The sequence below is a fragment of the Mesoplodon bidens genome (assembly GCF_964165515.1).
Source record: "Mesoplodon bidens genome assembly, chromosome: X".
NCBI lineage: Eukaryota > Metazoa > Chordata > Mammalia > Artiodactyla > Ziphiidae > Mesoplodon > Mesoplodon bidens.
The window spans coordinates 1,335,956-1,359,921 of NC_138163.1; the positions used below are offsets into that span (position 1 = coordinate 1,335,956).

Here is a 23,966-nt window from a genome sequence, read left to right on the forward strand (position 1 = left end):
GACCATGGGGGAAAGATGACATAGGCCTTGCCTGGGCGCCTCCAGGGAGACTGGGTTGGTGGGTGGAGTCATGCGCCTTTCCAAAATGTGGCTTCCTCTTGTTGGAGCACATCGTGGCCCAGAAAGGCCCAACCTAAGCACTTCCTGGAGCCCACTTTACACTTGGCCTTCCAGGATGGGGCAGCTGACTCCATGGCCGATCTCTGTTTGTTTGCATTTGGGAGGGTCAGGAAGCCAGCAGCCTGTCCTTGTCACCTGCCTTTTCTGAGGCTATGGACACTAGAGAGAAGGCCAGCCACTGGCCACCAAGAAGACTGACCTCCCCACTCCCACGCAGCCCAGAGAGGCTGGCTAATTCTCAAGTCCCAGAAGCCACTTCTGTCACCCCATTCCTGATTCCTAGGGGAGAAGCTCAGGGTCAAGCCGGTCTTCTGCTTCCACTTGGAATTCAGACCCAGGGGAGAGCTCCAGCTGGAGTGGAGGCAGACAACTGGCTGAATGACAGGCCCCTTCTGCCAAGGGACAGCTTAAACTTCCAGGAAAACCAGCCCTCTCTCTCAAGGCACCTCCTTTCCCCTCTAGGCATCCAGCAGGCAGTTGCAGGGGCGGGGAGGGGGCGGGGGGGGCAAGACAGGGGTGTAACTCCAGAGTGTGGAGAAAAGAGGAAGGGAAGAACTGATAAACCAAGCTTTGACGAAATAAGTCAAGGAAGACCAATGCCATTGAACATATATTTATTGAAATCTACTCGATGCAAGGCACTGTGCTAGATCTGGAAGGGGAATCAGACATGAAGGGTCACCCCTGTCTTCTAAGAGCTCACAATCTAATGGGTGGGGGATGGGTGGGGAGGGAGAAGCTCTAGTGCAAAGCTGATTATAGTAAGTGCCATAAAACAGACAAGTTAAGGAGACTGGGGAGGAATGAGAAAATAGTGCCAACAACCAAAATACAAACTGGGGCAGGACATTGCTGTTCTCAGATCTGCAAGTAATGCTGAAGGCCATTTTTGTTTAAAGAGACCATTTCTACTTTTGAAAATAAACACCCAACTGATGCAATGAGAACTACACAACGTTAAGTATTCTAGTCATACAGAAGTTATCAATTCCCCAATCTGACGGATTTGCTACAAGTAGCGAGACACTTCCAAAATAAAGAACAGGGTGGGCGGTGACTTAAACTCATTTCCTGGGGCAAACATGGGGTCAGTACAGGAACAGTGCCCAGACAGAAAAGCATTGGTCAAACTCACTGAGACTAGGAGGCATAGATTTGCACCCACCCTAGCAAACAGAATACAGTATCACATTTAAAACAGGTGTTTACGACAGTCAGGTGGGCCTTGGGCCAGGAACGAGGGCCAGGTAGGACATGAGGAAAGCGAGCCGTGTTATTCTTCTCAGGAAGCAGCCAAATGGGACAATGCAACTGCTCTTGACAGACTGCAAAAAGCAGAGACCCACTCAAGCTGGCTTAGGTCAAGGGGTCTATGGCAGGGACACAAGTGGACCAGTGAGGGCAGTTGCCAGAGATCCCAGAAGGTAACCCAGTCAGGCCTCCCTTGTGGTGCTGGGGTTGAGGCTGCTCTGGGGGTGCCCAGCCGGAGCCCATAGATCTTCAAGCTGGTGCTGCCCATGGGGGCAACTCCTCTAAATCCCAGGTGGCTCCCTCTTTCTTCCAGCACCAACTAGAAACTTCTCTCTCAGTTTCCCTGTTTGTACTTCACAGTTGGAGAACCCGAAAGGTCTGGTCCGTGTCTCCAGCACTGTGGACCGGTTGCTGCCTTTGAGTCAGGTGCTCAGTTCTGGTTGAATTAATGTGGCCTAGACAGGGTGGGGGCCACATGGCACACAATGGGGCTGGAGCCCCAGGCACGTGGAATGCAACCCCATGCAAGAGAGACAGACGCCCACCGTAACCGGGTGGGGCTCAGTCTGGAATGACACAAGTAATGGGTATGACACAACTAATCCACACAGTTAATCTTATTAAGCAGCAAAAGTGGTAAAGTTACTTTCTTTTGAAAATTTCAGCAAGTATTCAAAACTTTAATAAAAGCAATGGAGGGTTTCTTTCAGAATATAAGAAAAGGGCCTATTTCGAAGGAGAGCCAGCATTCTATATAACCCACCTGCTCTCCATTTGCCTTGCAAAAGGAATATGTGTGATTAGAAAGAAAAATGAAATGAGGTAGATACACAAATGCATAGACAAGCACACACGACAGCAAGTCTCATCACGTTTTGCATCTGACGTAGCAGTAGACCTAGAGAGTCCAAGGAAATCCACCCCCCAGGGACCAGAGGCAAACACTTGAACTCGGTGCAACTACAGGACACACATTAAAGCCACAGAGAGAGCACGGACTTCACCTGCAAACAGAGTGACGGAAAAGACGTGTTCACTCTGGCAGACGGTTTGTTCGAGAGAAAATCATAGAACCAAGAATGGAACAAAGGAAAGAAGGGCATGACGGGATGCCAAGATGCCGTGCCCTGGCTGGGGACAAGTGCAGCGGTGACGGCGACACCAAGTTCTGAGTTAATACTCCATCTGGATCCTTCATAAAACCCGGGCAAGACATGGCAAGGTACTTCCAGGTTAAGGTGGCAGACTTGCCCCGCCGTGGACGCCAACATTCCTTACCAAATAACAGTTGTAGCAAATACGTCATAACAGCTTGAAAAGAGAAAACTCATGAGAGAAGGAAGTAGTGATTTCACACACAGATTCACAACTACTGCAAGAACTGAGGCCCCCAGAGCAGAAAGAATCACTATGCAACAAGTGCTGTGAGCTTCTCTCCAGCCCAGGGGTCAGGATGGAGACGTCACAGAGAGCCACTGGCGTGGCCTGGGGGCCATTCCAGAGTACCTTCTGGCTAAGGTCACAAGGGTCACTGTGGGACCCTGCTTCCTAGCCTCTACCCCAGGCACAGCTGCTGGGAAGTCACACTACAGCCCTGGTGAGGCCAGCTTCTATCTGTGGGCTCTGCAGGCCACTGGAGGAGCCAGGTTCCTGGCCAGCCCTTGCTGCTGAAAGTGACAGGCCAGCCCCAGGATGACCAACTTCTACTTTTATGCCACATGGGCCGTCGTCAGAAGGGCATCGTTGCCCTCCAAACCCTTGTTGTGCTGCCCCTCCTGGGCAAGGCTGTTACAAGTCACAGCCCAGGCCTGGTGTGGCCATCAGTGGGGCACGGTTGGTCTCCGAGCCTTTGCTCTGTCGCCCCTCTTAGGTGTGGCTGCAGGAGGTGACGTCAGAACACATGGGTGAATTTCCCCTAGTTGCAAAAAGCAGAAGCCACCAAACCGACCTCTTTCTAGTTCCAGAATCACTCGCTAGGAGGATGCCATCCATGTGACAGTGTCAGTCGGGTAAGTTTTCTTGTGTTTTAGATGTCTCTTGGGTGGATCTGCTGCTCAGGCGCTGAATCCACGCTGAGCAAGGCCAAGGCTCCCAGGAGCTGGAAGGTTGGCCAGCTGTTGCCAAGACCAAGTTCGGACCACCCCATTGATCTAGGTGAGGCCCAGCCCTGCTGCTGAAGGTTAGGGCTATACTGAGGAACAGTCAGAGTGTGCTGGCCAATCCGAGATGGAAATTCCTCTCGAGTGCCTGAGTGGCCAGGTTGGATAGTCAAGTACCACCCACAGACATGCAGAGTCTGCATCTTGGATGAGGAGTGAGCCTGTGTCTCCGGCCCATTTCCATCCAGCCTGCCCACCTGGAGCATCCACCTTCTGGTGGGGCAGGGTTTTCAACTTTTCATTTGTAATTCAAATTCTAGAAGAAAATGTCATCATCTCTAACTACTGAAGCAATGGAAGTTAAGACTTAACTGACAACAATGAATGTTTGGATACGTAAAAATCAAAAGCTTACACAACGAAAATGTAATAAAACTGCTACAAAGAGCAAAGCAAAAAAACTGGAAAAGAGATCATCACAATCGATACAGAAAGAGCTGCTGTATAAAGTCAATATATCCAAAGGTAACTTGGTAACTGGTCAAAGGAGATGAACGTACTCTGCATGCAAGAAAACGGAAACAGTATTTTAAGTCATCACGTGAGAGAAAGAAGATGAGACTAGGAGTCAGGAGGCCTGGGTCCATCCTCAGTTTGGGTACTAATGAGTCATAGAACAACAGCAATAACCATGGTGATGATGGCAGATGACTTCACTGAGTGTGTACCTCCGTGCCAGGCACGGCATCGCAGTCATTGCGATAACCTTAGGAGGTAGTCCTGTGATCATCCTCATTTTACAGAGGTGGAAACGGAGGATTGGAGAAGTACCATCTAGGTCCCATATGAGAGGCTATCGTTCCCGAAAAGGAGGCGTCACCTTACACTTGAGTCCTTGCGACGTCCCTGTTATTACAGGGATGCTCTCTCAACTACTTGATTTTGAACAAAACAGTGCTGTTTGAGGACAAGACCCATTAGCCTGAAACAAATCCCATTCGATGCTAGCTTTGGATATGACTGGGAGTCACAAGATTGAATTGGTTTAAGAAAAAAGGACACAAAAGAAATTTAACTCAGATTTAGTACTTCTTCTTAAGAGTACGACCTCACAATGACAAGTGTTCGATGCTTTAAAAAAGCCTTTTAAAGGTCATTTAAAAAAAGAAAAACCTTAAGTGGTTGCATTGTACAGCTACAGAATAAATTTAAAAATGACAACAATCATTCTAATGTTACATGAACCTGTACTTATGGCTTGGGAGGCGATTTCTAGTGAGACCCTTGTGCAGGGATTGTCACAGTGCTATGTGGCACATAGCTCGGATGGATGGAAGTCATTGGGTGTGTGCTTTGAAAATGATGACTCCAAAGGGCCTCTGAGGTTGGTGAAGATGGTGAGGTTAGAAATGCATATGAGGAATTAGGATAAAATGATCTCATGGAGTGGAGCTAGGGCAAAAAGGAATCTTCTCTAAATTAATATATTATTCTATATAATATGTGATTTACAATATGTATGTAGAACTAAATTAATAAATTAAATATTATAAGACATTTGATTATTCTATTTACAACCCTAAAAATTTATAAATTCAAGTAGGCCAAAAAAGTTTGGGGCTATCGATCTTCTGTTGGGGAAAGTCGGGGTAACATTCTACGGACACCATCATTGAATAGCTCTGGGTCTCAGTTTCCTTGAAGGGGGAGCTTGCAGGAGAGGACCAAGCATCCCGAGCTCCACCCCCACATCTGGGTTTCTCTTCTCTCGTTCTCCAATTCAAGGCCTGTGCATTTAAATACCTTGAAGGTACTCGATTCCAGTTGAACCAGCCAAAACTCAATCAAAATGGTAGAAGCTACTCTCGATAGGCAAGATGGGAAACACAAACACTTATAAATTGCTGGTGGCAGTATAAATTGGTTTCAACCTCTCTGAAGAGAAAATATATAAGCGCTACAAAACTGTTCATCTCCTTTGACTCTGCCCTCCCCCTCTAGGGCCCCGGGCCCCGAGGGAATCCGCTGCCGGCCACGGGGCCGCGGGCCTTCCCTACTCGCGGTGGGTCGGTTGATGCTTCTGCAGCGCCGACCGCCTCTTGAACACGCGGCCACACTCGCTGCACTCGCAGCGTCTTGCTCCGCTGTGGGTCCTCCGATGGCGACTCAGGCCGGAGCTCCGGCGGAAGGCCTTCCCGCATTTGTCGCACTCGTAGGGTTTCAGTCCACTGTGGATGCGCCGGTGTTTGATCAGGTCGGAGGGCCCCCGGAAGGCCTTGCCGCAGTCGCCACACGCGTAGGGCCGCTCGCCGGTGTGGATGCGCTGGTGCTCCAGGAGGCTGGAGCTCTGTCGGAAGGCCTTCCCGCACTGGCTGCACTCGTACGGCTTCTCGCCCGTGTGGATCCGCCGATGCTTGGTGAGCTCTGAGCTCCTCCGGAAGAGCTTGCCACAGTGGGGGCAGCCGTAGGGCTTGGCCCCGCTGTGGATGCGCTGGTGCTCGGCCAGGCCGTTGACCCCTCGGAAGGACTTGCCGCAGTCGTCGCAGTCGAAGGGCAGGTGGCCCGTGTGCATCCGCTGGTGCTTCAGAAACTCCTGGCGATCCAGGAAATCCCTGCTACACGTCTTGCAGGCAAAGGGCTTCTCCGAAGTGTGCAGCTTCTGGTGGCGGAAGAGGTGGGTGTTGACCTTGAAGGAGCGCCCGCATTCCTCGCAGTCAAAGGGCTTCTCTCGGCTGTGGACGCGCAGATGCTGACTGAGGCCTGCGTTCTTCTTGAACCTTTTCCCACATTCTTCACACTCGAAGGGCTTTGCCTCCCTCTCCATTTGCTCTCTCTTCTCCATGGCCTCATCAAGGGCCCGGCTGGGGCCCGGCCGGGGCTCTGCCGCCACATGACTCTTCCGGTGCTCGTTGAACTCAGACGCCCCCCGAAAGACGTGCCCGCAATCACCGCACTCCCAGCCCTTTTCCTCACTGTGAATTCGCTGGTGCTGCACGAGGAGGACCTTAAGCCGAAAGGCATCCCCACACTCTTTACATGCAAAATGATGTTCTACAGGTAGATTCTGGGGGCTCCCTCCCCTCCCCTCAGAGTCCCTGTTCTGTTTGACCTCAGGGCTGTGCTCACTGGCCGTCGGGGAGCTCGTGGACGCCATCTCCTGTGACTGGGCGACTTCACCCATCCTTGGCGGTTGGGTCACCCAGATGCTTTCTGAAATGAAAACCACAAGACACTGCAGTCCGCCGAGGCGGAAAGAAGGAGGTTACACTCCTTCGTCAACAATCACTTTCCTCCTTAGACCGCTGCCAAGCACCGGGCCTGGAGGCCACCGGGGCAGGATGGTGGTTCCCCACCCAGCTGGAAACAAGCGCGGTAGATGGAAGGGGCATAAGGGCCTGATTGCTGGATGCTCCCTGTCAAGGTGATTGAGGGGCAGGCACACCACTCCCATCCCAAAGGCTCACCTGGGCCTCCCCAACGATGCCCTGGCATTTCTTCAGGTTTCTTTTTTACTCACCTGAATGCTCAGCTCAGTCCACGTGAGGGGATGGGTCTGACTTGCACCAGGTGAGAGACCAAGTCAGGATTCAAAACAGGAACTCCTGCTTGCGGAAAAGGAAACAAGCTATGGCAGCATCCAGAGATGACATCAGGATGGCGTAGGAATGGTTCAGGGCCTTTGAAGGGGAAAGCCTTTCAATCCCCAAAGTCTGGGTTGGCTGTTCCCTTAGTCAAGTCATTCATCCATTTAAAATGCCTTTCCCAACAGTCGGCTCCTTCCAGGGGCTGTGGATGAAGCAGGCTCTGGGCCCATCTGGGTGGAGTACCAGTTTGTCTTCCTGAGGAGCTGATCCTCCCTTTCCCCCATCCTCCCTCCTCCAGGTCTGCACATTGAACTTGGGGTTCTTCCATAACTGTCAAAGCTGACCCCTGGCAGTCTCTCCCCCGAAGAAGCCTCCCCACCTCACCACGTGCAGCCCCTGATGGTGCAAAGGAGCTTGCTATGTCAATGTCTCTCAACAGTAAACTACAGTAAAGTTGCCATGAAATTTATATAATTTGTGGGTTAAAAAAGTATTTAACTAGGTGGCATAGGAAGGGTGGGAGGGAGGGAGACGCAAGAGGGAAGAGATGGGGGGATATATGTATATGTATAAGTGATTCACTTTGTTAGACAGCAGAAACTAACACACCATTGTAAAGCAATTATACTCCAATAAAGATGTTAAAAAAGTATTTAATTATAGTGGCTAGTTTGTTCTAATTTCTTTCCCAGTGAAAGACTGAGGGGGCTTCTTTCCATGCCATTAGGAGTTGGGAGGGACACCTGCTACTTTGAGATGTAGGGTGTAGCAGACCCTCTGTATTTCCTCACAGCCCATTCCCAGGGAGCATAAGCCCCTGGAAGGTGAGCTTGTGTAACGCTATGCCAGGTGCCCCTTATCCTACTCCCAGCTTTGTAGGACCATGAAGCTGGTGGCAAAGCCTGTGGAAGGGCTGGGGGCATCCTTACCCACAGAGGTCACATTCCTTCAATATGCCGGTGTCCTCTGCTCAGGATCCAGCCTCAGCCACTCCCTTTGAGGAGGTATTGTGCCACGTCATCAAACGTCACCGGATCCTGAAAGAATTCCCAGGGATAATCTGTCCTTCCATCCACTCTAGAATGAGGCAAGGGCAGTGCCACTAACCCCAGGGATGAGAGGTGAGAGTCTGAAGTGAGCGTGCATTGCTAACATGGAAATATAACTACAAGCCTCAAGAAGTGCTAGAAAGAGAATCTGACCACGTGCCAAGAGACCTGGGCCGTGGCCCTGGCTCCCACTGTCCTCCCAAGGGACTTCAGTTCCATCATTTCCTGGACTGAAATGCAGCTCCCCCATCAGTACGATGGGAATTACAAGCCCAGCAGGCAACCATTCCTTGGCAGACTCCGGGGAGAGAAGCAGAGAGAGGGAGGGAAGGCAGCAGCTGGGGTTCAGGCCCTGCTGTGTGTCATGCTGGGGCAAAAGGCAGAGTCCAAGGCCAGAATCAGGGAGCAGTGACAGATTCCCAAGCCAGACTGAAGGAAGCACAGCTCACCTGGGCCTCCAGCACCCCAAGGGGGCCTGCCAGGACTTGGTTTCCCAGGAATCCATCTTGGGGAAGGGCAAGACCCTGTGGGGCAGGCAGAGCTAAGGAAAGTGAAAAGAGCCGTGAGTGACAGCAGCCCTGCCTCTGGGTCCCGTGGGATGAGACTGGTGATTTCCTTTTCCCCTGTTTTAAATTTTCTTGAGTCTTCTCTCGCACAGAGGCTGAATGACAAGCCAGAGCACGGATATACCTAACAAAATGCATCCCAAACAGTGGGGAAAGTGGGCTGGCAGAGAATTGATACAGGCAGGCCAGAGGGAACCCAGACAAGACAAATGAATGTTAGCCCAGGCAGAGGCAGAAGACAAACTCAGACCAACAGCCAGTGGCAGGGAGACTGGCTCTCAGGGACAGGTCGGCCACAGGCCTCATAGCAGTAGGCCTTGTAGAGTTCAATGCTCACACTGCACAGGAAGGAAGCATCCCCAAAAGAACATCAGAAGAAATAACTAGGAAGTGAGAGATCCTTCTCAACTTTGTAGGGGCAACAAAAAAACCAGACTGGGCTACTGGAGGGAAGACACATAACAGAGCAGGAGCCAGGGCTTCCTGACTAGCAGTAAGGCCCTCTAAAGGCCACACTCCACCCCACCGAAACAATTCACCAGGTGACGGCTTGCAGACAACAATGTTTCTGTGATATATTTGACAAAATGAAAAGTTGAACAAAATACCTGGAAAAAGACACCTCCAAAAAAAAAAAAAGATCTTCAAAGACTAAGTTGCTAAATAAAGGATCTGAACCACATGTATCAGTTGCCTTTTGTCTTTCGGATCCCACCACAGGTGTGCATGCATCCCAGGCCTCCCACTTCAGTGAGTTCACAGAAACAGGAACACAGTTTCTATTCTGATGTCAGGTCAACTCGGTTCACAGTTACATGAAAAGGAAGCATTTTTACACTAGCTCAAGGAGTACAGAACCCAGATACTCCAGAAATACTTTTACGTAAAATTAGATGTTATATTAAAAGGGTTAGACAGAGACTTCCACTTTGATGGAGTAACAAGGAACAGATTTAATGTCGTGCCATAAATAAGTAGAAAACTGGACAAAATAGATGTGAAACAACAGTGTTTAGATATTGGACAGCAGGCAGCACAGGATCATGATCCTTGAGAGAAGAGAACAAATGAGGTGAGCTTTATCAGGGTCCCAGATCTCTTCCTGGAAGCAATTTCCAGATTGAGAGTATAGGGAAGGGGGACCCAAACAGAGCTTGGTGGCCAGCGTTCAGGGAAGCTGAGGCAGACCAGCGTTCAGGGAAGCTGAGGCAGAACAGAGTTCCAGAAAGGAGGGAGCTATACAGAAAAGAGCTCCAAAAAATCTGTACGAGGCTCCCCTTTAGTCTTTCTTAACTACTAAGCCATGCATGCATAGAGTGAAACTCCCAAAGACTAGGAAAAGAATGACCAGGAAGCTGTACGTTCAACAATTCCTAGGACACACAAAGGTAGGGAGATGTTCAGGGTCTAACCAACCAGAGCAGGGAGTCCTCAGTGATCACGTGGGGTAGTCAGTAGAGAATCAGAGGGGCCATACCTTACTAGTAGGACTGATCTATCCCTGGAGCCACAGCTACCCTGGATCTGCTCTAGAAAAACTTGAAATTAGGCCTTGAAGGGATGCAACTATTCCACAAATAACTACCTCCCAAAACAAAGTCCAACAATTTTCACAGTGAAACAACAAAATTCAGACACTCAACAACATAATCTCTACAATGTTCAACATCCAATAAAAAATTAAGTAAATGCCAAGAAGCAGGAAAATGTGACTCATGGAAAGGAAAATAATGTCAATAGAAACACTCAGAAATGATCACTGACATGACAGAACTCACAGACAAGGATAACAGCTAGTTTAACAATGTATAACTATTTAAAGAAAAACAGGAATATAATGAAAGAAATGGATGATATAACAAGAACCAAATGGGACTTATTGAGGTGAAAACTGTAATATTTAAAATGAGAATTTCATTGGATGTGATTAACAGCAGATTAGACACAGCCCTCTCCCCCCCACAAAATTAGAAAATTTGAAGACATAGCAATAGAAATTATCCCAAATTTAGATCAGAATGAAAAACATATTTAAAAAACAGAGTCTCAGTGACTTGAGGATAACAGAAAGTGGTCTAATACATATGTAACTGCAATCTGAGAAGATGAGGAAAAGGAGGAGGGAGATGAAAGTATAATTGAAGAAATAATGGTTAAAGTGTATTGTTTTCTAAATTTGATGAAACCTAGATCCAAGAAGCCCAATTACCCCCTAGCAAGTCTAAACAAACAAACAAAAAACAAAACAAAAAACCCCCCCAACAACCCCACACATGTACACTAAGACACATCATAATCATATTGCTGAAAACTAGTGATAAAGAGAAAATCTTAAAGCAGCCAGAGGGAAAAAAGATGTTGTATACAGAGGAGCAAAGATAAGAATGGCTGCTAACTTCTTATCAGAAAATGTGCAAGCCAGAAAACAACTGAATGACATTTTTAAAGTGCTAAAGGAAAAAAAAAACATGTCAACTGAGACTTCTATATTCAGGGAAAGTATCCTTCAAAAATAAAGGCAAAATAAAAACTTTTTTAGACAGAGAAAAGCTGAAAGAATCTGTCACCAGCAGACCTGTACTACAAGATATATTAAAGAAAGATCTTCAGGTGAAGGGAAATGATACCAGATGGGAACTTGGATCACAAAGGAATGAAGAACATCAGGAATGTAAATATGTGCAGAAATATAAACACTTTTACCTCTCTCATTTTTAAATCTTTAAGAGATAATTGAACATTTAAAGCAAAAATAATAAGGTAGTGCAGGGTTTATAACATATGTAGAAATAAAATGTACGACTGTGTGCTTTACAAAGCCCTCCAAGACCCTGATGCATGCCAGTAGTGGAGATAAAATACAGTTCTAAAAAATAATCCAAAAGAAGAAAGGTAAAAAATACAGAGGAAAAAGAATGTATGGGGCAAATGGAAATAAATACCAAGAGGCAAATTTAAACACAACCATATGGATAGTTAAATTAAATATAAATGGACTAAACACACCAGTTAATAGGCAGAGATCATCAGATTGTATTTTTTTTAAATGAGACTCAACTATATGCTGTCAACAAGAAACTTTAAATATAAAGAGTTTAAATGTAAAGACAGAGATAGGTTAAAAGTAAAAGGATGGAAAACAATATACTATAACCAACAGGAAGAGTCTCAAGAATCCCAACATCATAAAAACATGAGGGAGACCTTTCTGAAGAATCCTAGAACTCAGAGCAGGAAGAAAACTGGAGAGCTTAAGTATAAAATCAATCGGTGGTAAGAGACAAGAAAAAAAACAGAAAAAATTTAAAAAATAAATGAAAATGAAAAAAAATCAACAGGTGGCCAATGCAGAATGACACACAGCAGATTACAAAAATTTGAATCCTCCTTCAAAGAAGATTATAGACAGACAGTAACTGTTTATTAAAAAATCCAAAGAGTGTAGGGGAAGGGGAGAGAATGGTATATATTTATGTTTTAGGAGAAAAAAGGAATAAACTGAGAGTGACTCACAGTGAATGAGCACATCGAGACTGCAATGTGCACCACCCTGGGGTAGAGTCCAGGTCTAGAAAGGTCTTCTGCTTTCTGTTTCTGTAATGAATTTTTAGTAACCAAACTGCATTTCTTTGGTAATCAGAAAGGAACAACAAATTTAAAAGATTTCAGTTGACTTTGGATAAGAAAGATGCTCAGCATGCGAGAGGACAGGGCTAATGCCAAGGAGACAACAGGGAACTGCCCCTGAAGCTGGGCAACATCCCGAGGTGCCCACACAGGCAAGGCAGGCACAGCAGAGCAGGGCTGGCAGGAATATGTGGGCACTCCTAGAAAGCTTAGAGGCAGGTCCATGGGGTTGTCACTTCCTGGGATCATCCCCCCAAGTTATCAGAACCATGACAGGTGTGAGCAGAAGGCCTTCTTTGGCCCCAGTGTCCACGGAAGCTCTATTTCCATCTTTAAGTTGCTGCCAGCACAGGTGCTCCCCACTGTGTGAGGGAAGCCCCAGGTGCCCAGCAGCCAAGCCCTCTGTATCCCACTGTCACCTGGGCAGGGCACCCTCGGAGCAGTTGGATTCTTCCTGTTATACATTTGATGTCTGGTTTGACTTTGGCTTCCAATACAAAATGAACTGGTCATAGATTACTTATACAATTCATTCTAAAAAATTCACTTCCAATTGACATTGAGGTTTTGTTGTCAAGTGGAATGGAGAGGAGAGCATCGCACCTTCGCCTCCTGAGGAAGATGGTCTGTTACAAGCCTCGTCTCACCACCCTCAGGCCGGAGACCTAAGGCCTTAACCCCCTCCAAGTCCCTGGCTGAGCCCACCACACCCATATCCTGCACCCCATGTCTCAGTCATTCCTTCCAGACCCTCGGCCTTCAACCTGTCATAAACACGCCAAGGCAATACGCCTGAGGGCCTCTGAACCTGCCTCAGGTGGCTCCTTTGAAGAATTCGGGCCTCACTCAAGTGTCACCTCCTCCAAATGACTTCACTCTCCAGCCCCGTCACTGTTTACTTATAACACTTTTCACTATCTAAAATGTATCCTCCTAAATTGCTTGTTTTTACCTGATTCTCCCTGGGGGAAATGTCACCTCTGACAGGACAGGGCCCTTCTCTTTCTTGGTCACCCCCCAATCCCCAGCATCTGCAGCAGCTCCTAACACTCAGTGGGCATGTGAGAAACTGTGGGCGGAGGGGTGTGTTAAATGCATCAAACTTCCATTAACAGAGCACCTACTATGCGTTTGGCACTGTGCTTCTCCCTTCACATATCGCCACCTATAGTCATTCCCGCCTCCATTTTACAGAGAAGGAAGACACGGATCTGAGAGGTGAACTAACTTGCCTAAGGTCTAGCTCCCAAGATTTGAGACATTTCAAACCACACCAGAAAAGAGAGAAGTAATATGCCACCAGGTAATATCTAACACCAGGCCTTATCCAAAGGCCATGCAGCCATTGAGTGTCCTTGAAGCCTAATGGTGCGTATGGGTTTAGGGGACTGGCTTTAAATCCTCCCATGAACATGCCATCACAGACCTTCCCTGCGCAATAGATACACATGTCATTCTCTCTCACTCACAGTTTTTCCAAGCCACCCATATTTAATTGAGCAGGTCCTCCTGAAGTGTTCCCACCAAAGTGTTTTCACTTAATTGGCATGATTAACTGTTGAAGTCCTGGAGCCACAACCCCCAAGTGAATTGTTAATTATCCTTTAATTCCTGTGTAGCAACAGGACTGGCCCTTCCTGTACCAGGCTTGCCCAGGGGACTTAACCCAAGTGCACTTCAGATCACTACCCACAATGACAGAACCCATGGACACACAGAGAACATTTCGAAGGTGCTCATAAAAATGGGAGGGAAAAAGTGAGCCCTGCTTTCACAAAAGGAAGCTAAACTCTGCACAAAGAACAAGGTATATCGGGTAAAAGCTTTATGAGACGCAAAGGAAGATCATTAAAAAAGATAATACACATTAATTCCACTGCAGTTAAAAATAAAATCATCATCAATCCTGAAAACAATCTGATAATTCAGAAGCCGGATTGCCCAACTGCTCCACTTTAAAATGGTGGAACTAATCTGGAAAAGAAACTGCACTCTGTGACAAAAGTGACACATACAGGTGTCTACTGCCTTCCAAAAGTGGACCTTGGGAGATCAAGGTCAAAGCAATTCCAGGCACAATATGAAAACCATTGTAGTGCACCCGATGGATACAGAGGGTTATCCTGATCTTGAATGTGAGGCACTTTCACTCACCATGCAAAAGCATGCCCCAAATCTTGTAAGTGCACTTCTTCACCCAACCAGGAAAAGGAAGTTGGTAGAAAGACTATGGGAAAACAAATCTTTGCCTTTTAATATAAATATTATCTTCCTTCTTTAAGTGGGATCTGAAGTATATAGTCTAATGACTATATTCTCCCAGAGAGTGAAGGCCCTATCAAGGCTGACTGCGGATTCCACTCTGGACCTAGCCAAGTAACACAGACACTGCAGCTGCTTCACAGACACATTTCTGAAAAAATCATGCTTCCTAAAACATGGGAGTTCACGTGAGTGAACAAATGTTCCTGAAATGTGCTTTAGATGGCAATGTAAATTTTAACCAACTTATTTAAATCCAATTTTCCATATTGAATCAGAAACACTGAGAACCAAAACAATCATTTCACTTTGAAGTTAACAGTTGAACCCAGTGGAGACAAAAGCCAACAGTTGTCACAAAAAATAGTGAATAATTAGGTGTATTCTGGTCACCTTTGAGCTCGGGACCCCTCCTTAGGATGTCTGGCTACTAGGAAAGTTCACTTCTGAGCCTAAAAGATCAGTGTTAGACTAATTCCATGGCACAAGTAGCCAAGCAACCTCTTCGGCAGGTGCCATCCTTCCCTGGGCAGGGGGGGCAGGGGAGAGGGAGCAAGGTCACCCAAACTAGATCAATCTGGCAGCTTCCAGAAACTTCAAAGGGGTGCCAGAAACACCTGGACTCCCTGGAGCATCTAGATAAGGACCTGAAACAGAATGTCCTCAGGCCCCAGAAGACAACAGGTGGCTCATGGTATTCATTTCAGTTCTGGGCCAGAGCAAAAATGCCCTGGAGGGAATCTTTATAGGTCACACGAGAGACTGCACTCTCGATCATCTAATTCAGATGGGTGCCTTCAGCTCCCTCTCCCACCCCTAACCCTAACCCTAAATCATCCTATTAATTACCTAGATTCAAAATTCTCCTTACTGGATATCTGTCCTCCCTTGAGTTGTGTTGTTTAGATCGAGAGAACTATCTCTGGGCAAAGATGGTTCAACAACACTGGCATATATAAAAATATAAGTGCTTCCAGAATCAAAAATAATACTTCTCACCATCTTGCATCCCCATGGGGTCTTCTAACAGCATGGCCAGCTTTAAGGCCAGCAGACATGGTCTATAAATATCCAGACTTGCCCCAAAGAGAGATGCAGGGATGGCATCGTGTCTCAGAACAATTCTGAGCGATTAGTCAGGCAGGTAAGATCCCACCTGTTGGACTGAAGTAATTTGGGGGGACAGAAGCAGATTTGGGTACTCCTTCCGGGAACATGTCTTTTTGGGTCATGAGTGCTCAACCAAAGGACAGGCTGTGAGACTGAACACACTGTTGAGACCCCAATCCACCTGAGTCAGGCAAGGTTGGGATCCTGAGCCGAGCCCCTGGGCTGGAGCTGGGCTTAGCCTTCAGCAGCTCTCAACCCGTCCCGCCAGGATGTGGCTGCAAAGGCCCCATTTGGGCCCACCCTGTACTGTGCAAATGCACTGCTACTAGAAGTGAATCCTAAAGGGCCAAAAGAGAGGGTGTTTCACCAGGAAAGTCTGTTTCTCTTGGGATGTTTGTGTCTGTGTGTGCCTTTTTCTGTGTGCGTGGGTGGGAGGCATCTGTCTCCGTCTTCCCTGTTTTCCTCTCTCACTCTGCCTGGGCACCTGTCTCTCTCTGTTTAGGTTTCCATTTTCTTTGCCTTCTATAAAAAGCCAGAAGGTAGACCAGAAGGGGATTTTGTAGTGCTTGTTGTACTTAATTGAGGGAAGGTTTATGTTCCCATTTCCCCAAGAAGACACATGCTCTCTTGCTGAAAATCAAAATAAATTTTAAGTATAGCTTCATTTAAGTCACACTGCCCAGGATATGAACGATTCTAAATGGGGGTGGGGGAATGCTGTGCAAATCCCAAGGGGCCCTGGGCAGTTGAGGAGCCCAGGCAGGTTAGGGCCAGGGTTGGATGGGTGGGTTAGAACCCTGGCCTGGGGTTTGCTAAGAACTCAAGGGACAGAGTAGCTGGTGTAGGTGGGGATGAGAAATCTGCATTTTCAACCAGCACTCAGGAAATTGGGATGCTGATCTGTGCCTGGTTAGCACTGGGCCCGTCTAGAATCTGGAGGCTTCCTCACCTCCAGGGCTCATCAGACAGGACTCTGGCCCATGAGCCTCCTGAATGGGATCCCACTCTCTGTGCTAACTGTCAGCTTTCTGGGAAGAGAATTCACAGTTTCTAGTGATTTTCTAAGGGGTCTCCTCACCCAAAGAAGGCTGAAAATCACTGTTCGATAGGATTCTAAATGTAGATCCTAAGACATTTGGGGGGAATGGATTGGACTGTGTTAGGCACTGTGCAAGCTGCTTCTACTCAAAGGCCCAGGGAAGGAGGGAGGATGGGGGATGGGGTGAGGCAGCATTAGTACCCAGAGGGGGTGCTGTTCTAGCAATCCCATCTGAAATCCTTTGGTAAAAGAAAAATGTCAGGTCTGAGGTTGAAGAGGAAATATTTCACTGACCAAGGAGACTGAAGGGGGCTGGTGGCCCCCAGCTGGGCCAACGTTGGCTGGAGGGTGTCAGTTGGAACAGGGTGGGACCTCCGGGAAGAGGGCCAGGATTCTGGCGAGGTTGGTGTTTGAAAGGGACCATGGGCTTTGGGCAGCAGGCGACTGTGTAGGGGGGGGATGGAAAAAGACATGTAAATAATCACCCAAATATAGACTAGAGGAGGCAGCAAAGGAGTTTGGGGGGGCACTGGAGCGGGTGATGGTGGCCCCAGAAGGGCGGCAGAATAAGCACTGTTCAGATCCAGGGCCTTGAGCTCGTTTTCACCCAGCAAGGGCTGCCCCTCCCCCTCCCTCACAGCATTTGGGCTCTAGGCTGCCCCCCCATCCTCCCCAACAAGCTGACGCTCGACCCCCACCCAAAAGGAAAGGAGAGACTCCGCCAGCAGGAAGTCCCCAGTACTGTCCCCAGTACACCTACCCCGCGTCTCTGACTGCTGTTCAGCCCCTCCCCCAGACTGGGGAAAAGCCCTTTAACACCCCCCAACGCCCCCTCCCACTTGGCCTGCTCTGCGCTTGGGGTGGGGGGTCCCCTCTTCCCATAGCGACCGGTTCCCATCCCTTAGCGTCACCCCAAAAGCAGCGTAGGCCTCAGCACGTCCAGCGATTCCCGCCCCTAACCGTCGCCCCCTGTCCGCCGCGGGAAGGCCTTCCGCCTCTTCGCACCCACCATCCCGGACCCGTCTCCCGCTCCACCTGGCCCCAGGTCCGAGCTGCTTCCCGCGGGAACAGAGACGCCCCCCAACAAAGCTTGGCCGCCCCCTGCCCCCCCCACCGCACACTTTCTGGAACACTCACCCCAGTCCTGCACACTCTCCTGGGCCGTCCCCTGCACATCCTCCCGAGGCCCAAACGATCACCCGGGACCCGCACATTCATCCGCGACTCCCAGCACATCCTCTGGCGGCCTGCACGCTCATCCCGGCCCCGCACACCCTCCCGGGCCCCGCACACCCTCCAGGGCTCCGCGCACATCCTCTTGTGGCCCGCACGCTCACCTCGGCCCGGCGGCGGCCAACGCGCGGTCCTTGGCGGAGCGGCGCTGGCGCGGCCCAGGCCCGGTGTGGCAGGAAGCGCCACGGAGCCGCCAGCACCCGGCTGAGCCCAGCAGCTCCACGGCGCGTTTCCGGAGCCGCGGGCGCCGCCGTGGGTAGTGGGAGAGCGAGGCCCCACCCTGGCTCCGGCCCCGCCCGGCCCGCCGGTCTCAATTGGCCCGGAGAGGGGGCGGGGCTGGAAGGGGGCGTGGCCTAGCCTGGGGTGGGTGGGTCAGGCCAGACCCCAGGGGAGCTGCGCGGTGGGGACAGGTGCTCGGGTGGAGGCTGGAGGAGTAGAATGAATGTACTAATGAATGAATGAATGAACTAGTGAATGAACCAACAAGCCCACGAAGGAGGGAACGAAGGAATGGAGAGGACCCCTCCCCCTTGGGCGCCTTTAGGACGGGAATATGGGTGGAGGGATGAGAACGGAGGGCAACGCAGAGCAAAGCCAGTCCCCACTGGAGGGGTCAAAGCGCCTCGCTCAGTCACGGAAGGTGTGAGCTCTCGCCGGGCCAGGTACTGAGAATACAGCTGTGAGCAAAACCAGGCTGCATCCCTGCCCTCAGGGGGAGCGCATTTGGCGCCCAAGAGCTCCTGTGAGTTATGTGTTTGTGTGGGGGGGTGTGCACACGCGCGCGCCCGCGTGCTCGGGTAAAGGTGGAGGGGAAAGTCACTTGAGTTAATTTCAAAATGGCAGGTCATACTAAGAAGAGAAAAGAACAGGATTCTTGGATCGGGGGTGCTGCAAGTAGTGACAGCCACTTCCAGAGGAATTTCTGCCAGTCAACAAAGATCTAGGAAGCTGCTGCACCCTGCAGTGTGCTAAGCCCATCGATGCTTTCTTGAAGATTCCTGTTTCGTAAGGAATACAATAATAAGGGTCAACAAACAACACACAAGAATGACAAGAACTGTGAAGAATATCAATTAGGGGGGTGTTTGGGAGTGACGGGTGGGGAATTTCAGTGAGGCTATGGTTGATAATGAGACTTGAATGACAAGAAGGACTCAGCCGTGTGAAGGTTGTTGATAGGAAGAGCATCCACAGGTAAAAGGAATAGCAAGTGCAAATTCCCTGTGATAGGAACCAACTGGGCATATTCTAGGATCAAAAGGAAAATGCTGGAGAGCAGTAAGCCAAGGGAAAAAGAGCCACACTAGCTGGGCACTGAAATTAAGTCTGAAGGACACAGTCTAACTTTTTTGTTCATTTTTTATTAATATACATTTATTGTTTTATTAATGATAATGATTATAACCAACTTCTTAAATATTCCTGTAACAATTTTATCTGTTAGATGCTACCAACTTTTTTTCTTATTTACCTTCCACATTTTATTATGAAAACTTTGCAACATACAGATCAATTGAAAGATTTGTACGCATATACCAATCACCAATATCCTACAATTAGCATTATGCTACACTTGCTTGATTGCATGGTCATCCTTATTTAACTGATCCATTTCAAAGTATCAATAAGTTGCAGACATACAAGCACACTTCACCCCTTAACACTTCAGCACGCATAGCATTACCTAGAGATCAATACCTATTTACTGTTTTTTGTTGTTATTGTTGTTTTTGGAGGTAAAATTTACATACAGTGAAATGCGCAAGTCTTAAGTGCCCCATGCAGTGACTTTTGACAAATGCATGCACCAAGCTCTTGTCAGGATACTGAACATTATCAACACCCCAGAAATCTCCTCTGTGCCCATTCCCAGTCGGCTCCCACCACAATTCCACACAGAGGCAACCGCTGTTCTAAATTTTTTCCATCTTAGATTACTTTCGCCTATTTGAGAACTTCATATGGATGGAATTATATGGTATGTACTATTTTGTGTCTGGTTTCTTTCATTCAGTATGATGATTTTGAGATTTATCTATGTTGTTTAACGTGTTGCTTCTTTCCTTTAATAACTGAATAGTATTCCATTATCTGGATATATTCCAGTTGGTTTTTATTCATTCACCAGTTTATGATCTGGTCTCTTTTCATTTTGGAGTATTATAAATAAAGCTACTGTGAACGTTCGTGTACAAGTTTGTGTAGACATATGCTTTCATTTAGTTGAGTAACTACCTAGAAAGGGAATTGCCACATCATAGTAGAGTTGTTTTATAAGAAACTGCCAGAATATTCTCCGAAGTGGTTGTACAATTTATGTTCCCACAGATATGTATGAAAGTTCCTTTTCTTTCCAATCCTCCTCTGTATTTGGGGTTGTAAGCCTTTATTTTTAGCCATTTAAGTGGGTGTGAAGTGGTAACTCATTGTGATTTTAATTATCATCTCCCTGATGACTAATCATGTTGCGTGTGATGTTTTTATGTGTCTGTTCAAATAGCTTGCCCACATTTATGCATTGTTTGTCTTTTTATTATTTACTTGTAGGTGTAATTTTTTGAAAAACAGCTCTTTTGAGGTATATCTGACAAACAATAACCTGGACACGTTTAAGCTGTACTATCTGATAAGGTTTGACATATATATATACATATATATATATATGTTCATGAAACCATCACCACAATCAAGGCAATTAAAGATATCCATTACTCTCAAAGTTTCCTTGTGTCCCTTTGTAGTCCTTTTCTCTTATCTTTTCTTCTTCCTCTTGTCCTCAAGCAACCACTGATCTGCTTTCTGTCACTATAGGGTAGTTTGCATTTTCTAGAGTTTTATGTAAATGGAATCATATAATAAGTGTACTTTTGTATCTGGCTCCTTTTACCTAACAAAACTATTTTGAGATTTATCCATATTGTTGTATGTATCAACAGTTCACTCCTTTCTATTGCTGAATAATGTTCCATTGCATTAATGTACCATAATGGGTTTCTTCATTCATTGGTTGATGGACATTTGGGTAGTTTCCAGTTTGGGGCAACTATAAATAAAGCTTCTATGAACATTTGTGTACAAACCTTTATATGGACATACATTTCCTTTTACCTTGGGTAAATACCAAGGAGTGGTATGGCTAGATAATATAGTAGAAGTATGTTTAACTTTCAAAAAACACTACGAAATCGTTTTCCAAAATGGTTGTACCATTTTACATTCCCACCAACAGTGTAGGAGAGCTCCAGTTGTTTCCTATCCTTGTCAATACTTGGTATAGCCAGTCTTAATTTTAGCCATGCTGATAGGTATGTAGTGTAATCTCATTATGATTTTAATCTGAACTTCCCTGACTAGTGATATTGATGTCAGCCATCTGTTACTCTTCTTTGGTGAAGTGTCCACTTAAACCTTCTGCCCATTTTACAGTATTATTATCAGGTTGTTTGTCTTCTTATTAAGTTGCAAACGCTCTTTATATATTCAGAATACAAGTCTTTTGTCAGGTATATGCTTTGCAAACATTTTATCCCAGTCTGTAACTTGTCCTTTGAAGAGCACAAATTCTAAATTTTGATGAAGTTAAATTTATCAATCTGCTCTTTTATGGATTGTGCTTTTGGTGTCATATCTAAGACATCTTTGTCTAATCCAAGGTCACAAAGATCTTGTTTTCTTTTAAAAGTTGTATGGTTCTAGGTTTTATATTTAATTAGGTTTCTGATCCATTTTGAGTCAATTTTTGTGTGTTTTGTGAGATATGGGTCAAAGTTCATTTTTGTGCATGTGGATATCCAATTATTTCATCAACATTTGTTGAAAAGACTATCTCTACTGTAATTTTTTGCCTATATCAAAGATCAGTTTTCCAGAAATTTGTGGATTCAGGGATGTCTATACGGTACTATTGATGTATTTTCTATCTTTATACCAATAACATGAAGTTTTGATTAGTGTTTTGTAATAATCTTTGGAATCAGATAGTGTAAGTTCTTTAACTTTGTTCTCAGTGTTGTTTTAACTAGTCTAGGTTTTTATGCATTCCCAAAAATGGGATTTGGGGTTTTGATTGGGACTGGTTTAAATTCTGTAGATCAATTTGGAGAGAATTGACATCTTTTCACCAATATTGAGTTCTTTGAGCCATAAACTAGGTCTCTCTCCATTTATTTTGGTCTTTAATTTCTCTCACCAATATTTGGTATTTGTCAATGCACTGTTCTTTCATATCTTTTGTCAGATTTGCTCCTAAGTACTGCACATTTTTGATGCTATTGTGAGTGGTATTGTTTTTAAAATTTTTAATTCCTGATTGATCACTGCTAGCATATAGGAATACAATTGATTTTTGTATATTGATCTTATATACTTCTTCCTTTCCAGTCTGGATACTGTTTACTTCTTTTCCTTGCCTAATTTCCCAGGCTTGAACCTCCAATACAATGTTGAATAGAAAGTGTAAGAGTGGACATCCCTGTCTTCATTCTGATTTTAGGGGGAAAGCACTCAGTCTTTCACCACTAAGGATGATGTTAGCTGTAGGTTTTTTATAGATGTCAGTTATCAGGTTGAGGAAGTTCCCTTCTATTCCTAGTTTTCTGGGAGTTTTTTTTTTTTATCATGACTGGATGTTGGATTCTGTCAAATGTTTTTTCTGCATCTATTGAGAATATTGCTGTAGTCAGAATGTATCCCCCCTGCCCCCCCCCCAAATCATATGTTGAAATCTTAACTCCCAAAGGTGATGGTATTAGGAGGTGGGGCCTTTGGGAAGTATTTAGGTCCCAATGGGATCAATGCCCTTATAAAACAGGCTCCAGAGATGCCGTGCTCCTTTAGCATGTGATGACCTAGCAGGAAGTTGCTGGCTATTAACTAGGAAGTGAGCCCTCACCAGGATGCAACCATGTTGGCACCTTGATCTTGGACCTCCAGCCTCCAGAACTGTGAGAAGTAAATTTCTGTTGTTTATAAGCCACACAGTCTGTGGTATTTTGTTATACCAGCCTGAATAGACTAAGAGATATGTCATATTGTTTTTATTTTTGTTAATATGCTGAGTTATGTTGATAAAATTTCAAATGTTTAAACGTGTATTCTCATTATAGACTACTTAGTCATAATGTTATCATTTTTGTATCTTGTTGAACTTCATTTGCTAAAATTTTGTCTAGAATTTTTGCATGTATGTTCATGAAACACATCAGTCTGTAATTTTCTTTTATATGATGTCTTTGAATGGCTTTGATATAAAGCTAGTGCTGGCCTCATTGAATGAGTTGGAAGTATTCTTTCCTCCTCACATCTATGGAAGAGTTTGTGTAGTATTGACGTTATTTCTTCCTTAAATAATTTGTAGAATTTGATATTCCTGCTTGCATATTTGTTTACATGTGAGGGCAGGCTTCAGAGGATGTCATGCTGGGTGGCTAAAACTTCAGAGACCCAGAGGACACAGTTCAGGGTGACCACAGTGGAGGGAAAGTGAGAAGGAAAATCCTGGACAGGAAAGAACCAGAGGCACAGAACCCAAATTTGGCATATAAACTCTGCCCAAATCTCTGGTGACACTGGGATGTGTATGTACAGGGCAGACTCCAAGAAAATAACTGAGCAGAGATTTCAGATGATGCTCAACACAGGGGAGACAGAGTTTGGAGTCTGAGTTTAGCTAAGTTAACTGGCTGCTAAAGCAGCAGCAGCAGCAACAATAACACCTCTTTGGAGAAATGTAACAGAAAGCAAGAAGCCAGAGCCACTAGAACACATTATTGGCAATGTCCAGGATATGATGCTTAATTACTAGATGAAACAAGAAAATGTGGTGACACTCAAGAAAAAAAACATTCAGGAACACATAGAATTCATAAGTGTATTTGCACCCAATAACAGAACGTAAAATATCTGAAATAAAATAAATAAAATTTAATAAAATTTGACAGAATAATGGGAGAAATAGATATTTCAACAATTTTAGTTGGAGATTTTAACACTGCTGCTTCAGCAATTGATACAACAACTAGGCAAGA

The 23,966-nt window shown here is 46.2% G+C and overlaps 1 protein-coding gene across 7 annotated transcripts; it reads right to left on the reverse strand.

Moving 5' to 3' along the window:
• Positions 1 to 724: 724 nt before the first annotated feature.
• On the reverse strand, positions 725 to 18,157 carry ZNF275 (zinc finger protein 275). Of its 7 annotated transcripts, XM_081222881.1 has the most exons (7): positions 18,045 to 18,157; positions 17,002 to 17,151; positions 12,183 to 12,263; positions 8,553 to 8,644; positions 7,984 to 8,091; positions 6,988 to 7,072; positions 725 to 6,680 (listed from the first exon to the last, which is right to left on the reverse strand). In XM_081222881.1, the coding sequence occupies exon 7, from the start codon at positions 6,649 to 6,651 to the stop codon at positions 5,524 to 5,526; it is 1,128 nt and encodes a 375-aa protein (XP_081079007.1). In that variant the 5' UTR covers positions 6,652 to 6,680; positions 6,988 to 7,072; positions 7,984 to 8,091; positions 8,553 to 8,644; positions 12,183 to 12,263; positions 17,002 to 17,151; positions 18,045 to 18,157; the 3' UTR covers positions 725 to 5,523. The 7 variants fall into 7 exon arrangements, with proteins under 7 accessions (XP_081079007.1, XP_081079005.1, XP_081079006.1 ...); XM_081222879.1 differs by lacking the exon at positions 12,183 to 12,263; XM_081222880.1 differs by lacking the exons at positions 12,183 to 12,263; positions 18,045 to 18,157 and adding an exon at positions 17,845 to 18,030.
• Between the last annotated feature and the right edge of the window lie 5,809 nt (positions 18,158 to 23,966).